Below are 19,322 nucleotides of genomic sequence, written 5' to 3' on the forward strand. Positions count from 1 at the left end.
AATGCCATATATTGCAATACAGAAGTATTGCAGTATATGGTGGGAGCGATCTGACCATCTAGGGTTAATGTACCCTAGATGGTCTAAAAAATAGTGAAAAGAAAAAAAAAAGTTTAAAAAATAAAAAAAATTTATAAAATATTAAAAATTCAAATCACCCCCCTTTCCCTAGAACGGATATAAAACATAACAAACAGTAAAAATCACAGACATATTAGGTATCGCCGCGTCCCAAAATGCCCGATCTATCAAAATATAAAAATGGTTACGGGCGGCAGTGACCTCCGAGGCGGGAAATGGCGCCCAAATGTCCGAAATGCGACTTTTACACCTTTTTACATAACATAAAAAATGAAATAAAAAATGATCAAAATGTCGCACAGACCTCAAAATGGTAGCAATGAAAACGTCGCCTCATTTTGCAAAAAATGACCCCCCACACACCTCCGTGCGCCAAAGTATGAAAAAGTTATTAGCGTCAGAAGATGGCAAAAAATTTTTTTTCTTTTTTGAAACACATTCGTTTAATTTTTGAAAATGTACTAAAACACAATAAAACCTATATAAATTTGGTATCACCGCGATCGCACCGAACCAAAGAATAAAGTAGATATGTTATTTGGAGCGAAGAGTGAAAGTCGTAAAAACTGAGCCCACAAGAAAATAAAAAATCACAAGTTTTTATCCTAAAACCATATGTTAGATTGAACAGACTACTAGGGGGGGGGGGGGGTGTTTGTGAGCTGAGACTTTTTAGAGAGTCATTCTAGTAGCCCCACGCTTATCTCTAGGTAAAACCCTGCGCTGGGGAATATGATGTAAATAAAGAATTATTATTCTAATCTAATCTGTCAGCCATAGGACAGCATGGGGGAGGGAGGGAGTAGCTGTGGCTATCTGCAGTCTCACAGCCGGGATCTTATATAGTATGAGGCAGGACGGGGGTGTAAGAGGAGCCCGAGATCACAGCAGCCAAACTATCAGGTACCGGGGGGGAACTGGTGGGACTAGGACCATGATATGTCACAAGTTTCTTGTTACCGAAAGATGAGCTATTGTATAAGCAACTGCATGAGTGTTACATATGTTCAAAATAATTTTTGTATGTACACTCTCTAAATTTTCTCTATGAACCAATGGAATAATAAGAATGTCAATAACTTATTCCGTAGGGGCTTTCTTTGCAGCACTCACCTGACTTACATCACAGACCGCATTACAATAGACGGTAATAACATCATTACATCACTACTGGCAATAGATGATGTCACAGCTTATCTCCTCCCCCTCCCTGTACAATGGCCTCTATATAGATAACACTGACCCATCATTACATCACTACTGACAATAGATGTCACAACTTATCTCCTCCCCCTCCCTGTACAATGACCTCTATATAGACAACACTGACCCATCATTACATCACTACTGACAATAGATGATGTCACAGCTTATCTCCTCCCCCTCCCTGTACAATGTCCTCTATATAGATAACACTGACCCATCATTACATCACTACTGACAATAGATGATGTCACAGCTTATCTCCTCCCCCTCCCTGTACAATGTCCTCTATATAGATAACACTGACCCATCATTACATCACTACTGACAATTGATGATGTCACAGCTTATCTCCTCCTCCTCCCTGTACAATGACCTCTATATAGATAACACTGACCCATCATTACATCACTACTGACAATAGATGATGTCACAGCTTATCTCCTCCCCCTCCCTGTACAATGTCCTCTATATAGATAACACTGACCCATCATTACATCACTACTGACAATAAATGATGTCACAGCTTATCTCCTCCTCCTCCCTGTACAATGACCTCTATATAGATAACACTGACCCATCATTACATCACTACTGACAATAGATGATGTCACAGCTTATCTCCTCCCCCTCCCTGTACAATGTCCTCTATATAGATAGCACTGACCCATCATTACATCACTACTGACAATAGATGATGTCACAGCTTATCTCCTCCCCCCTCGCTGTACAATGACCTCTATATAGATAACACTGACCCATCATTACATCACTACTGACAATAGATGATGTCACAGCTTATCTCCTCCCCCCTCGCTGTACAATGACCTCTATATAGATAACACTGACCCATCATTACATCACTACTGACAATAGATGATGTCACAGCTTATCCCCTCCCCCTCCCTGTACAATGGCCTCTATATAGATAACACTGACCCATCATTACATCACTACTGACAATAGATGTCACAACTTATCTCCTCCCCCTCCCTGTACAATGACCTCTATATAGACAACACTGACCCATCATTACATCACTACTGACAATAGATGATGTCACAGCTTATCTCCTCCCCCTCCCTGTACAATGTCCTCTATATAGATAACACTGACCCATCATTACATCACTACTGACAATAGATGATGTCACAGCTTATCTCCTCCCCCTCCCTGTACAATGTCCTCTATATAGATAACACTGACCCATCATTACATCACTACTGACAATTGATGATGTCACAGCTTATCTCCTCCTCCTCCCTGTACAATGACCTCTATATAGATAACACTGACCCATCATTACATCACTACTGACAATAGATGATGTCACAGCTTATCTCCTCCCCCTCCCTGTACAATGTCCTCTATATAGATAACACTGACCCATCATTACATCACTACTGACAATAAATGATGTCACAGCTTATCTCCTCCTCCTCCCTGTACAATGACCTCTATATAGATAACACTGACCCATCATTACATCACTACTGACAATAGATGATGTCACAGCTTATCTCCTCCCCCTCCCTGTACAATGTCCTCTATATAGATAGCACTGACCCATCATTACATCACTACTGACAATAGATGATGTCACAGCTTATCTCCTCCCCCCTCGCTGTACAATGACCTCTATATAGATAACACTGACCCATCATTACATCACTACTGACAATAGATGATGTCACAGCTTATCTCCTCCCCCCTCGCTGTACAATGACCTCTATATAGATAACACTGACCCATCATTACATCACTACTGACAATAGATGATGTCACAGCTTATCCCCTCCCCCTCCCTGTACAATGACCTCTATATAGATAACACTGACACATAATTACATCACTACTGACAATAGATGATGTCACAGCTTATCTCCTCCCCCTCCCTGTACAAAGACTTCTATATAGATAACACTGACCCGTCATTACATCACTACTGACAATAGATAATGTCACAGCTTATCTCCTCCTCCTCCCTGTACAATGACCTCTATATAGATAACACTGATCCATCATTACATCACTACTGACAATAGATGATGTCACAGCTTATCTCCTCCCCCTCCCTGTACAATGATCTCTATATAGATAACACTGACCCATCATTATATCACTACTGACAATAGATGATGTCACAGCTTATCTCCTCCACCCTCCCTGTACAATGACCTCTATATAGATAACACTGACCCATCATTACATCACTACTGACAATAGATGATGTCACAGCTTATCCCCTCACCCTCCCTGTACAATGACCTCTATATAGATAACACTGACCCATCATTACATCACTACTGACAATAGATGATGTCACAGCTTATCTCCTCCCCCTCCCTGTACAAAGACTTCTATATAGATAACACTGACCCGTCATTACATCACTACTGACAATAGATAATGTCACAGCTTATCTCCTCCTCCTCCCTGTACAATGACCTCTATATAGATAACACTGACCCATCATTACATCACTACTGACAATAGATGATGTCACAGCTTATCTCCTCCCCCTCCCTGTACAATGTCCTCTATATAGATAACACTGACCCATCATTACATCACTACTGACAATAGATGATGTCACAGATTATCTCCTCCCCCTCCCTGTACAATGACCTCTATATAGATAACACTGACCCATCATTACATCACTACAGACAATAGATGATGTCACAGCTTATCCCCTCCCCCTCCCTGTACAATGACCTCTATATAGATAACACTGACCCTTCATTACATCACTACTGACAATAGATGATGTCACAGCTTATCTCCTCCCCCTCCCTGTACAATGTCCTCTATATAGATAACACTGACCCATCATTACATCACTACTGACAATAGATGATGTCACAGATTATCTCCTCCGCCTCCCTGTACAATGACCTCTATATAGATAACACTGACCCATCATTACATCACTACTGACAATAGGTGATGTCACAGCTTATCCCCTCCCCCTCCCTGTACAATGACCTCTATATAGATAACACTGACCCATCATTACATCACAACTGACAATAGATGATGTCACAGCTTATCTCCTCCCCCTCCCTGTACAATGTTCTCTATATAGATAACACTGACCCATCATTACATCACTACTGACAATAGATGATGTCACAGCTTATCTCCTCCCCCTCCCTGTACAATGACCTCTATATAGATAACACTGACCCATCATTACATCACTACTGACAATAGATGATGTCACAGCTTATCTCCTCCCCCTCCCTGTACAATGACCTCTATATAGATAACACTGACCCATCATTACATCACTACTGACAATAGATGATGTCACAGCTTATCTCCTCCCCCTCCCTGCACAATGACCTCTGTATAGATAACACTGACCCATCATTACATCACTACTGACAATAGATGATGTCACAGCTTATCTCCTCCCCCTCCCTGTACAATGACCTCTATATAGATATCACTGACCCATCATTACATCACTACTGACAATAGATGATGTCACAGCTTATCTCCTCCTCCTCCCTGTACAATGACCTCTATATAGATAACACTGACCCATCATTACATCACTACTGACAATAGATGATGTCACAGCTTATCTCCTCCCCCTTCTCGTACAATGACAAATGTTTCTCTTTCTTTCCAGGGATTTTACTATAATGCCAAGAACAGGTATCATACATTCTAGCGATGGTAAGGATTCCTGCTTCTACCTCTTCCTTCTTACAATAATCTTATTGTGATTCCTAAGGCTGCCTGCCATATGGAGGTGTATACTGGGACTTTAGTCACAGGCCCAGACAGTTTTATCATGACAAGGGGGCCAAGGCCCCTGAAGCACAGTATTCATTGATTTTCTCAAGGAAGTGGTGATGGGTATGAAGTCAAGCAGTAAATATGTTACATCCAGTCTCTTGCATTCTAATGCACTTGGTAAAAGTTGAGCAAGTCTGGTTCTAGAGGAAGTCCATCAGCCCCAGCTCACCCCTGCATTGCAATCACACCTGCATTGAAAAATTATGCCTTTCTGCAATATAATTGTGTGTTATAACTTACCTAGCTCCCTGACAGAATTCTCTGTGTAGTCCCAGGGGTTGGGCTTTGGTTTGGATGCATTTCAAAAAGCAACATGTGACTTGTCTGTGTTGCTCAGTCCTAAGCTCTCAGCCCCCACCTTTTTGCTCCTGTACAGCTCCTCCCTCCTGCTCCTTCACAGACCTTACAGCCTAGTGACATCAGGGGCAGAGGGACAGAGCTGTACAGGAGCACAAAGGTGGGGGCTAAGAGGTGAGGAGTGAGCAGCACAAAAAAGGCACATGTTTTTTTAAATGCATCCAAATCAAAGCCTACACAGAGACAGTATATTATAGTTGCTTAGCAAAAAAGCAACTACTTCAAGGAAACCTGTCAGCTGTCCTCTCCCCCTAATTCATACATCGCTACCTCTCAGAGCAGCTCACAAGGAATCCATCCCAGCCTTCATCTGGTTTGTCCATACATCAATATTTGCGACATTACATTTTCTTTATTATTCAAATTAGCCTCAGTAAGGAAGTTGAGCAAGGCGGAGACTTCCCTGTTATCTTTCCTGTCTCCTCCCCTTCTCATTTCTTTGTGTACAGTAAAGCTTTGATAGTTATTATGATATATCTGCTGCCTGTGAGAGACACAGATAAGGCAGCAGCTTCACAAAGTACCTAAGAACTTGCTCCCTTCCACCGTATAGAGGGGGGGTTCCCTTTAGCTTTAGCCTAATTGACACAACTGTCTGGCCAACATTAGATACTACACTACAAATCTCTCTACCAAAAATTCCAAAATTTTCAATATTCCCTAAGCGTCTATCCAGCAGATAGTCGACACATATAGAGCTGGTTTTACGACTTTTTAAAAAGTTGCATTGGTAAATCAGGAAAATTATCTCCCAGAGGCTTGTGAAATGTGGAATGGTAGGACGTAAAGTCATAAAACTTTAAAATTTTGGCAAAATGTGCACAATTTTTGCATAAGTAAGCCCAAAAGGTTACAAAGTAACATTTTTTGCCAGGATTGTGACGCATACATTGGCTCCAAAGTTCTCCATACAATTATATCCTTTACATGTTCTAGAAGATTTCATCCTTGTATCTCCTTCATTTCCAGATGATGAGACCCGGCAGTTTTACCAGGAGCTTTGTCAGTACAAGGATCACGTCCTGAGGATAATGTATGAATATTTCCAGGAGGATCTGCTCTACATTGTGGAGAACTGGAGATCCCTGTCACTTCTGAGTGAGCTCCATTCCCGAAATATCCCAGATCTGGAGGTAAGAGGACATGATGTGCCGGTGTTATGTACAAACTCCACCTGTTTTATCATTAATGGTGGATTAGAATCTGGTCAGTGTGGATGATGTGCTAAGGACTAAGGATTTCGGAGGGTAAGTAGGAGCTGGGCTTCACCCCCTGCACTCTGGCTTCTCTGCGGCTCCTGACGTCTTTGTGTGGTTATCAGTTACTGGGGCAGATTTACTTACCCGGCCCATTCGCGATCCAGCGGCGCGTTCTCTGCGCTGGATTCGGGTCCAGCCGCGATTTATGAAGGTAGCTCCTCCGCCGTCCACCAGGTGGCGCTGCTGCGCTGAAGTTCCCGGAGGCGCGCCGAAAATTCCCTGAAATTCACCGGCCTATCCTGGATGAAGGTAAGCGCAATTTTCGCGACACATTTTTTTAAAAAAATGCTGCGTTTTTTCGAATCCGTCGGGTTTTCGTTCGGCCACGCCCGCCGATTTCCGTCGCGCGCATGCCGGCGCCGATGCGCCACAATCCGATCGCGTGCGCCAAAATCCCGGGGCAATTCAGGTACAATCAGCGCAAATCAGAAATATACGGGTAACACGTCGGGAAAACGCGAATCGGGCCCTTAGTAAATGACCCCACGTGTATTGTCTCTTACTATATATTAAGGCAATGTACACAACTCCTCCCACACATACTGTATGGTTATATCCTGTATTTATAAGCACAGTACTACTACTATCCTGTATATATGGGAGCTGATGACTGGTTCAAGCAGCATTAAATTATTTTTATTCCATTCTCTTACAATAAATGGCTGGATCATCCTACACCTCTTGTGTCACCCCATCATCCTCATAGACTGTAAGATCTTGTGTCCCCCCTCATCCTCATAGACTGTAAGCTCTTGTGTCACCCCTCATCCCCATAGACTGTAAGCTCTTGTGTCACCCCCTCATCCTCATAGACTGTAAGCTCTTGTGTCACCCCTCATCCTCATAGACTGTAAGCTCTTGTGTCACCCCCTCATCCTCATAGACTGTAAGCTCTTGTGTCACCCCTCATCCTCATAGACTGTAAGCTCTTGTGTCACCCCCTCATCCTCATAGACTGTAAGCTCTTGTGTCCCCCCTCATCCTCATAGACTGTAAGCTCTTGTGTCCCCCCTCATCCTCATAGACTGTAAGCTCTTGTGTCCCCCCTCATACTCATAGACTGTAAGCTCTTGTGTCACCCCCTCATCCTCATGGACTGTAAGCTCTTGTGTCACCCCCTCATCCTCATAGACTGTAAGCTCTTGTGTCATCCCCTCATCCTCATAGACTGTAAGCTCTTGTATCACCCCCTAATCCTCATAGACTGTAAGCTCTTGTGTCACCCCCTCATCCTCATAGACTGTAAGCTCTTGTGTCACCCCCTCATCCTCATAGAATGTAAGCTCTTGTGTCACCCCCTCATCCTCATAGAATGTAAGCTCTTGTGTCACCCCCTCATCCTCATAGAATGTAAGCTCTTGTGTCACCCCCTCATCCTCATAGACTGTAAGCTCTTGTGTCATCCCCTCATCCTCATAGACTGTAAGCTCTTGTATCACCCCCTAATCCTCATAGACTGTAAGCTCTTGTGTCACCCCCTCATCCTCATAGACTGTAAGCTCTTGTGTCACCCCCTCATCCTCATAGACTGTAAGCTCTTGTGTCACCCCTCATCCTCATAGACTGTAAGCTCTTGTGTCACCCCCTCATCCTCATAGACTGTAAGCTCTTGTGTCACCCCCTCATCCTCATAGACTGTAAGCTCTTGTGTCACCCCTCATCCTCATAGACTGTAAGCTCTTGTGTCACCCCCTCATCCTCATAGACTGTAAGCTCTTGTGTCACCCCCTCATCCTCATAGACTGTAAGCTCTTGTGTCACCCCCTCATCCTCATAGACTGTAAGTTCTTGTGTCACCCCCTCATCCTCATAGAATGTAAGCTCTTGTGTCACCCCCTCATCCTCATAGACTGTAAGCTCTTGTGTCCCCCCTCATCCTCATAGACTGTAAGCTCTTGTGTCACCCTCTCATCCTCATAGACTGTAATCTCGTGTGTCACTCCCTCATCCTCATAGACTGTAAGCTCTTGTGTCACCCCCTCATCCTCATAGAGTGTAAGCTCTTGTGTCCCCACTCATCCTCATAGACTGTAAGCTCTTGTGTCACCCTCTCATCCTCATAGACTGTAATCTCGTTTGTCACTCCCTCATCCTCATAGACTGTAAGCTCTTGTGTCACCCCCTCATCCTCATAGACTGTAAGCTCTTGTGTCATCCCCCTCATCCTCATAGACTGTAAGCTCTTGTGTCACCCCCTCATCCTCATAGACTGTAAGCTCTTGTGTCACCCCCTCATCCTCATAGACTGTAAGCTCTTGTGTCACCCCCTCATCCTCATAGACTGTAAGCTCTTGTGTCACCCCCTCATCCTCATAGACTGTAAGCTCTTGTGTCACCCCCTCATCCTCATAGACTGTAAGCTCTTGTGTCACCCCCTCATTCTCATAGACTGTAAGCTCTTGTGTCACCCCTCATCCTCATAGACTGTAAGCTCTTGTGTCACCCCCTCATCCTCATAGACTGTAAGCTCTTGTGTCACCCCCTCATCCTCATAGACTGTAAGCTCTTGTGTCACCCCCTCATCCTCATAGACTGTAAGCTCTTGTGTCACCCCCTCATTCTCATAGACTGTAAGCTCTTGTGTCACCCCTCATCCTCATAGACTGTAAGCTCTTGTGTCCCCCTCATTCTCATAGACTGTAAGCTCTTGTGTCACCCCTCATCCTCATAGACTGTAAGCTCTTGTGTCACCCCCTCATCCTCATAGACTGTAAGCTCTTGTGCCCCCCCCCCCTCATCCTCATAGACTGTAAGCTCTTGTGTCCCCCTCATTCTCATAGACTGTAAGCTCTTGTGTCCCCCTCATTCTCATAGACTGTAAGCTCTTGTGTCACCCCCTCATTCTAATAGACTGTAAGCTCTTGTGTCCCCCTCATTCTCATAGACTGTAAGCTCTTGTGCCCCCCCCTCATCCTCATAGACTGTAAGCTCTTGTGTCACCCCTCATAGACTGTAAGCTCTTGTGTCCCCCTCATCCTCATAGACTGTAAGCTCTTGTGCCCCCCCCCTCATCCTCATAGACTGTAAGCTCTTGTGTCACCCTCTCATTCTCATAGACTGTAAGATCTTATTATTAGAGTGCCCAGGCTGTGTATACTGGGGTAACAGGCTGTGTATACTGGGGGTATCAGGCTGTGTATACTGGGGGTAATATCTGTAGTCAGTCCCCTTGCAGTAGTGCATATATAAATAGCTGGTGCTAGTTACATTATCTCTAAGCTGCTGCCAGAGTAAAGCAAACAGCTGCTATTCCTGCAGAAGCCACAAATCTCCTGCTGTGTGACACCCGGCACCCGGAGCCCGATCTACTGCACAACATTAGGAAAGTCCAAATGTCACTGGGACAAAAAAATGTTTTGTCCAGAATTTCAACTATATACCTGTTCCGACTTACATACAAACTTAACTGAAAAGACATCTTCCACCAGGATGAAGGACTGTAAACCAAGCACACTGACATACTGGTGCGTGCCCCCGTTGGCGGGATCTGCTCGCTCTAAGCTTCCTCTACTTTTATTTTTTAAAAAAAAGGCTTTAAAAATATGCAAATGCACCTGAGAGGCTCCACCTAACAGTTATGGAGCCCGTAGTGCCTCAGGCTCATTTGCATACTTTTTTGTTAAAACCAAGGCATAAGAAGCTAAAATAAGAGCAGATCCTGCCAGAGGGGGCGTGCACCAGTATGTCAGTGTGCTGGGTGTACAATCCTTCATCCTGGTGGTAGATGTCCTTTAAGAACAAATCTAAAGAACCGATCTTGTATGTAACCTGGTAACTGCCTGTTTACCCCTCCCTGCTGACCCTGACTACGACTACACTATTTATTTCAGTCTGTTATATGCCCTGGATAAAGAGTTATATAGTAACCCCCATATATATAACTAGATTTCACTAAATGAATAGTAATTTGGTAGCTACGTGACACATGAGCTGTGGGTTTTCGGAGAGGGCTCACAGGTCCTTCCCGTACAGGGTGAGTGTCTGCTGCATCTTGGCTTTGTCATCGCTCCCTGTGACATCATCAATCGATCTCCCTCCATGTCATGATTTCTGCCCATCTGATACCATGTCCCAATGAGGAGTAAATTAGGAGACTTTATTGGGTGAATGTCTATGGGCACATTTTCTTATCCGGTCCAGTCGTGATCCAGCGGCGTGTTCTCCTACAAGGATTCGGGTTCTGCTGGGATTCACTAAGGTCGTGCACCCAATATCCACCAGGTGTCGCTGCTGCGCCGAGGTCGGCCGGAGTTCACCTTCTTCTTCCCGGTCCATGTGAGTGCTTGATCTTGCGACACAAATTATTTTTTAAATTCCGCGTTTCTTCCGAATCCGTCGGGTTGTCCGACGGCCTGACCCCCGATTTCTGTTGCGTGCAAGACGGCGCCGATGCGGGGACAATAAGTGCTTGGCTTGCGACACAAATTTAAATGTTCAATCCTGCGCTCAGTCCGAATCCGCCGTCCCACCCCCCGATTTGTGTTGTGTGAAAGCCGGCATGATTGCGACACAATCCCTGGCACAATCCCCGAAAAGTTCAGTGTTAGGGGTGCGGCGGAGCCTCTGCCATGGAGGTCACACATATTTGAGTTATCACTGAAGAAGGGTTTGGTGTATCTGCATATGAAACCAGTGGATTCGCTACCTCAAACAAGGTTAAGAACCACTGATCTAGACCCTTCTTGAAGCTCTCTGCTGTCCCTGCTGTGACCAGCGCCTGAGCTCTCTGCTGTCCCTGCTGTGACCAGCGCCTGAGCTCTCTGCTGTCCCTGCTGTGACCAGCGCCTGAGCTCTCTGCTGTCCCTGCTGTGACCAGCGCCTGAGCTCTCTGCTGTCCCTGCTGTGACCAGCGCCTGAGCTCTCTGCTGTCCCTGCTGTTACCAGCGCCTGAGCTCTCTGTTGTCTCAGCTGTGACCAGCGCCTGAGCTCTCTGCTGTCCCTGCTGTGACCAGCGCCTGAGCTCAGCTATTCCACACATTGACAGTTCTCATAGTAAAGAAGCCCTCTCGCCTCTGGTGATTAAACCTTGTTTTCTCCAGACGGAGACAGTGCCCCCTCGTCTTTTTTATTTGATTTAATCTGGAACAACTTTCCACCATATTTTGTGTATGTATATTTAATAGCGTCACAAGACACATATACTGTGAGAGACATTACACATCATTAAGTTGAGTTTGAGAGTCTAAACATTTTAAAGAGAACCCGTCAGGCAAAATAACCCCCCTAAACTAAATATATTTTCATAAACTGCCATTAGAAAGCATTGCCTCTATCCATTGACCCTGTCCATTGTCCCTCTACATGCCTGTAAACCTAAGCAATGAGGTCCTAAAGCTGTATGCAAATTACCTGTGAAATGTCCAATGAGTCATTAGCATATTCAAGCCGTCCAGCTTATTTATTAGTGGGAGGCACAGCCACACCCCTAGTGCTTGACTGACAGCCTGTATAATTATGTGAAGTATAATGGTGTAATGGCTCCTCCATGTGCTTCCTGGTGCCCCCTGCAGCCTCTGTGTATGAGATACTCCTATACACATGACTGACAGTTTGTATAATGGTGTAATGGCTCCTCCATGTGCTTCCTGGTGCTGGCGCCCCCTGCAGCCTGTGTGTATGAGATACTCCTATACACATGACTGACAGCCTGTATAATGGTGTGAGGTATAATGGTGTAATGGCTCCTCCTTGTGCTTCCTGGTGCTGGTGCCCCCTGCAGCCTGTATGTGTATGAGATACTCCTATACACATGACTGACAGCCTGTATAATGATGTGAGGTATAATGGTGTAATGTCTCCTCCATGTGCTTCCTGGTGCGGGTGCCCCCTGCAGCCTGTGTGTGTATGAGATACTCCTATACACATGACTGACAGCCTGTATAATGATGTGAGGTATAATGGTGTAATGTCTCCTCCATGTGCTTCCTGGTGCTGGTGCCCCCTGCAGCCTGTGTGTGTATGAGATACTCCTATACACATGACTGACAGCCTGTATAATGATGTGAGGTATAATGGTGTAATGTCTCCTCCATGTGCTTCCTGGTGCTGGTGCCCCCTGCAGCCTGTGTGTGTATGAGATACTCCTATACACATGACTGACAGCCTGTATAATGATGTGAGGTATAATGGTGTAATGTCTCCTCCATGTGCTTCCTGGTGCTGGTGCCCCCTGCAGCCTGTGTGTGTATGAGATACTCCTATACACATGACTGACAGCCTGTATAATGATGTGAGGTATAATGGTGTGCTCCTCTATGTGCTTCCTGGTGCTGGTGGCTACCCCCCTGCAGCCTGTGTGTGTATGAGATACTGTTATACACATGACGGACAGCCTGTATAATGATGTGAGGTATAATGGTGTAATGGCCCCTCCATGTGCTTCCTGTTGCTGGCGCCCCCTGCAGTCTTTGTGTGTATGAGATACTCCTATACACATGACTGACAGCCTGTATAATGATGTGATGTATAATGGTGTAATGTCTCCTCCATGTGCTTCCTGGTGCTGGCTCCCCCTGCAGCCTGCATGTGTATGAGATACTCCTATACACATGACTGACAGCCTGTATAATGGTGTGAGGTATAAGGTGTAATGGCTCCTCCATGTGCTTCCTGTTGCTGGCACCCCCTGCAGCCTGTGTGTACGAGATACTCCTATACACATGACTGACAGCCTGTATAATGGTGTGAGGTATAATGGTGTAATGGCTCCTCCATGTGCTTCCTGGTGCTGGGGCCCCCTGCAGCCTGTGTGTGTATGAGATACTCCTATACACATGACTGACAGCCCGTATAACGGTGTAATGGCTGCTCCATGTGCTTCCTGGTGCTGGCGCCCCCTGCAGCCCATATGTGTATGAGATACTCCTATACACATGACTGACAGCCTGTATAATGGTGTGAGGTATAATGGTGTAATGTCTCCTCCATTTGCTTCCTGGTGCTGGTGCCCCCTGCAGCCTGTGTGTATATAGGTGAGATACAACAGCTCCAGGATGCAGCCATGTTACAGCAGAACATGTCAGGTACTGGTGTAGCTGATGTCTGTGTATCACACAGATGTATTAGGAGGATGCAGCATGTCAGCAGATGCAGCACACACACCAGCAATGCTTTATTATACATTACACACAGACATGAGCAGGGGGAGGAGAGGGGAGGGGAACAGGGGTGACATCACTGCCTCTGACCATGTGACCAGCCTCATTTACATGATAAAGAATAGATGATTTTACAATGAATAATGTATGAAATAACTAGATAAAGGCTGGGATGGGATCCTTGTGAGCGGCTCCAACAGGTAGAGGTGACAGGACTAGTGACACAGACCTGATGACAGGTATCCTTTAAAGACATCAGACCGGGTAACTTACCTCTACGGAGATTCAGAAAACTGCCAATTTGTACCCTATTCCCAAACCCTTTTTTTGGATGCCATGGGAATAGATGGCAGGATTAGGGGCCTATGATATAGACACAATTGTTATGGGATCACGTGGCGGCGATAACTTTAAGAAATGAGAGAATTGAATTAAAATGCATAAAGAAGTTGGGACCACCTCACCCCGGGGCTGGAATGAGATATTGTCCCTTTATCCTTTTTTTTAGCAAAAATGAGTCTTGGGAGTCTTTTTTGATTTTATCTTATGTTTTATGGAAATGAAGAGATCATCATGGACATCACTTTCGTTGGACTTTGCACCTTTTTTGGGTATTTATCAGGTGTCTGCGCTGGGATTGTGTCACATGCAATTAGTTTTTAGCTCAGATACACTGCTTTCATTTGACAGGAATCGGGGGGCGGTGCCGTCGGAAGATCCAACTAATTCGGACTGAGCGTGGGATTTAAGATTAAAATTGTGTCACATCCAATGCACTTACATGCACCAGGAAGAAGAAGGTGAACTCTGGGGATCTGAGCGGGGAAGCGACACATGCAGGATATCGGGCGCACGATCTTAGTGACTCCCCACACAGCGCATTATACACGGACAATGCACTTACATGCACCAGGAAGAAGAAGGTGAACTCCGGGGACCTGAGCGGGGAAGCGACACATGAAGGATATCGGGCGCATGATCTTAGTGACTCCCCGCACAGCACATTATACACGGACAATGCACTTACATGCACCAGGAAGAAGAAGGTGAACTCTGGGGACCTGAGCGGGGAAGTGACACATGCAGGATATCGGGTGCACGATCTTAGTGACTCCCCGCACAGGGCATTATACACGGACAATGCACTTACATGCACCAGGAAGAAGAAGGTGAACTCCGGGGACCTGAGCGGGGAAGCGACACATGCAGGATATCGGGTGCAGGATCTTAGTGACTCCCTGCACAGCGCATTATACACGGACAATGCACTTACATGGACCAGGAAGAAGAAGGTGAACTCCGGGGACCTGAGTGGGGAAGTGACACATGCAGGATATCGGGCGCACAATCCTAGTGATTCCCCGCACAGCGCATTATACACGGACAATGCACTTACATGCACCAGGAAGAAGAAGGTAAACTCCAGGGACCTGAGCGGGGAAGCGACACATGCAGGACATCGGGTGCACGATCTTAGTGACTCCCCGCACAGCGCATTATACACGGACAATGCACTTACATGTACCAGGAAGAAGGTGAACTCCGGGGACCTGAGCGGGGAAGCGACACATGCAGGACATCGGGTGCAGGATCTTAGTGACTCCCCGCACAGCGTATTATACACGGACAATGCACTTACATGCACCAGGAAGAAGGTGAACTCCGGGGACCTGAGCGGGGAAGTGACACATGCAGGATATCGGACGCACGATCTTAGTGACTCCCCGCACAGCGCATTATACACGGAAAATGCACTTACATGCACCAGGAAGAAGGTGAACTCCGGGGACCTGAGCGGGGAAGCGACACATGCAGGATATCGGGTGCAGGATCTTAGTGACTCCCCGCACAGCGCATTTTACACGGACAATGCACTTACATGCACCAGGAAGAAGAAGGTAAACTCCAGGGACCTGAGCGGGGAAGCGACACATGCAGGACATCGGGTGCACGATCTTAGTGACTCCCCGCACAGCGCATTATACACGGACAATGCACTTACATGCACCAGGAAGAAGGTGAACTCCGGGGACCTGAGCGGGGAAGTGACACATGCAGGATATCGGACGCACGATCTTAGTGACTCCCCGCACAGCGCATTATACACGGACAATGCACTTACATGCACCAGGAAGAAGAAGGTGAACTCCGGGGACCTGAGCAGGGAGCGACACATGCAGGATATCGGGGGCAGGATCTTAGTGACTCCCCGCACAGCGCATTATTCACGGACAATGCACTTACATGCACCAGGAAGAAGAAGGTGAACTCCAGGGACCTGAGCAGTGAAGCGACACATGCAGGATATCGGGTGCACGATCTTAGTGACTCCCCGCACAGCGCATTATACACGGACAATGCACTTACATGCACCAGGAAGAAGAAGGAGAACTCCGGGGACCTGAGCGGGGAAGCGACACATGCAGGATATCGGGCGCAGGATCTTAGTGACTCCCTGCACAGCGCATTATACACGAACAATGCACTTACATGCACCAGGAAGAAGAAGGTGAACTCCAGGGACCTGAGCGGGGAAGCGACACATGCAGGATATCGGGCGCAGGATCTTAGTGACTCCCCGCACAGCGCATTATACACGGACAATGCACTTACATGCACCAGGAAGAAGAAGGTGAACTCCGGGGACCTGAGCGGGGAAGCGTCACATGCAGGATATCGGGCGCAGGATCTTAGTGACTCCCCGCACAGCGCATTATACACGAACAATGCACTTACATGCACCAGGAAGAAGAAGGTGAACTCCACGGACCTGAGCGGGGAAGCGACACATGCAGGATATCGGGCGCACGATCTCAGTGACTCCCCGCACAGCGGTATTTACTGTACTTTAGATTTAGGCTAATATTCAGCTGTAACAATTATCACAGGTGTCTGCAATGAAGATTTATTGCTTATCCGGGTTGTTATAAAAATCCAATTGTTACAGAGACCAAACAAAAATTTGTCTGGAACTCCAATGATAAAATATACAGTTCCCACTTACATACAAATTCAACTTAAGAACAAACCTATAGAACCTATCTTATATGTAACCCAAGGACTGCCTGTATATATATATATTTTTGTTAGACACATATTGAACTTTGTTTCATATAGTTTTTGGGTTGTGTTTTTTGTTTGTTAAATAAATAAACAATTAAAAAAATTATGTTTTTTAAATTATTATTTATTTATTTGATAAACAAAAAGCACGCAGTGAGCTGACACCACAAGATGTCCCAGGCCGTGGCTATTGGCCCATGGCAGCCTAATCTTGCCAGCTGGTACAGCCTGATACAGCGCTGGGAATTGGAACAAGTGGGCGTGGCCGGCCAGAAGCAGAACTCAGGGGCACGGAGCGGAGAGACGGCATCGTGGACCGCAGAGATAAGTAAATGTTTAGTTTTTTTTATGCAACTCCCTGCCGGCCACAGATAATTTTTTTTAACGTCTTGGACAACCCCTTTAATAATGGTCACCGTCTACAAGAGAGCCAACATTATCAAGGCTACAAAGTGCTAAAAGACATAAAACAAAAATTCCCCCAGACCCTTAGTTTGCCCATTTTATTAAAAGTCAAAAAATCTTGGGCCACATTTATCACTTTTGTGCGCCTAAGTGTAGTAGTTGCGCCTAAATTCGGGCGCACTGTTTTGCCAGAATTATCACAAGCTACAACCATCTGTGATAAGTATATTTTCTGCCTCTTATTAATCACTTTACTTTAACACAGTTTTGGCGCAATTTAGGCGCAGTTTAGGCGTAATGTTAGATTCAGGCACTTACATGTGATCCTGCTACAAGCTCCTCTCTGCTTCTCCCACAGCCCAGAATGAAGATAACACTCACAGCAGCACCCAGGTGTGTGACACCCTGCACCCAGTGACCTCCTCAGCAGGGGCTTCTCCTGGAGGGGATCCCCCAGTGCTGGTCTCCTGCTGCACCCCTGTAATTCTGCACAATATCCCCCTCAGACACACTGGTGATACTGTGCAGAATTACATGGGGGACACTTGTCTGTCGTATCTGCAACATTCTGTAACGTTCTCTTCTCTCTTGCTTTGAGCTCAGGATTCTGCAGAATGTTTTGTAAATAGAAGGTGATGAACTGTAAATAGAGTCTGCAGCTCCTGTCTGCAGAGTATCTAATGTATCTATTATATGTTCCAGTGTCTGGCTGAGCTCTGCTGCTAGAAATGAGCTGTTCTGCAAAGGGGCTCAGTGCTTTCTTCTCAGATAACGCCACCTTCGGGCTGGAGTGTTTTTGCGCCTAAATGAAAACATTGCAAGTGATGAATATCATTAGGCACAGCAAAACATCTGGATTGGTAAGATAGATGAGGGAAAGCTGGTTATTTTTGCTGCGTGGCTAGTTTGGCGCTTAGTCGCAAAAATGGCGCAAAAACCGTGCGCCTGAATGAAAAGGCGCAAAAACAACAGAAAAAACGAGTGATACATGTGGCCCCTTATGTACAAAAAAAGTTGGATCCGGCACGACATAAAAGAGCATCCATGGTTAAGGAGTTGTCTCCTCATGTTTTAAGATGTATTTCATGAAATAAAGGAAGTTCGTTTGTGACAGAGAACACCCGTGGATGCTCTTTTATGTCGTGCCGGATCCAACTCTTTTTGTATGCAAGTTCCAGACGGCTAAGGAAGGATTATCGTCCGTGCACCAGAAGGCGTCCAGAAGGCGTGTATGTCTTAATAACGGCCTTAAGGTTGCGTGAGCCGGCATTTTCTATACATTTTTTCTACTGCTGTGGTCTTTGTGTGTCATTTTTTATCCAAAAATCTTATGTGTCCAGGAACCTAGAAATTTTTTTTTTTTTTTAAATTAAACATTTACAGGGATTATAAAAGTGATCCAGTTACGGTGTGATATTTACCTGTCCTGCCAGGGTAGACGCCTCTTCCTCTACACACAGGGTCTCGACTTTCTCTTTCTATTGTTTGACTGCCCCCTACTGGCAGAAATTTGAACTGTTCCACTGACATAACGCTTTTCATTTCAGGAAGGAAGTATTTCAGTAACCCTTGTAGACTTTCAGATAATGGGGCTTATTTACTAAGGGTCCGAAGACGCACTTTTGACGAATTTTCCAATGTTTTCGGGTTTTGCCCGAGGTATTTAACAAGAGATTGTATTGCACGCGATCGGATTGTGGAGCGGCTGCAATCGGGGGTCGGACGATCCGACTGATTCGGACTAAGCGCGGGATTTAACATTCAAATTGTGTCTCTAGATCAGGCACTTACATGCACCAGGAAGAAGAAGGTGAACTCCGGGGACCTGAGCAGGGAAGCGACACATGCAAGATATCGGGCGCACGATCTTAGTGAATGGCGGCACAGGGCATTCTGGTCAGACAATGCACTTTAGGTGAACTCCAGCGGACGGGTAAGTAAATGAGCCCCAATGAGTCCCAGGTCATGGTAATGGTGTTAGATCTGTAACTGACCTGAAATACTTGCATATCCTAGCCCCTTGTATTATGTGTCTGTGTATAATGAC

The 19,322-nt window shown here is 45.8% G+C and overlaps 1 protein-coding gene across 3 annotated transcripts in view; it reads left to right on the forward strand.

Moving 5' to 3' along the window:
* The first annotated feature begins 942 nt into the window (after window positions 1–942).
* The window catches only part of LOC140069267 (NACHT, LRR and PYD domains-containing protein 12-like), a 31,834-nt gene continuing 13,454 nt past the window's right edge, over window positions 943–19,322 (forward strand). The window contains exons 1-3 of one of the 3 annotated variants that reach the window (XM_072114749.1): window positions 943–984; window positions 4,925–4,971; window positions 6,421–6,584. In XM_072114749.1, coding sequence (XP_071970850.1) covers window positions 4,938–4,971; window positions 6,421–6,584 — 198 coding nt within the window. In that variant the 5' untranslated portion in view covers window positions 943–984; window positions 4,925–4,937. Of the gene's footprint in view, window positions 985–4,924; window positions 4,972–6,420; window positions 6,585–17,699; window positions 19,209–19,322 lie in introns of those variants that run through there. The other 2 variants (XM_072114751.1, XM_072114750.1) reach the window with 2 other exon arrangements.

Source organism: Engystomops pustulosus, chromosome 7 (assembly GCF_040894005.1).
Source record: "Engystomops pustulosus chromosome 7, aEngPut4.maternal, whole genome shotgun sequence".
Taxonomy (NCBI): domain Eukaryota; kingdom Metazoa; phylum Chordata; class Amphibia; order Anura; family Leptodactylidae; genus Engystomops; species Engystomops pustulosus.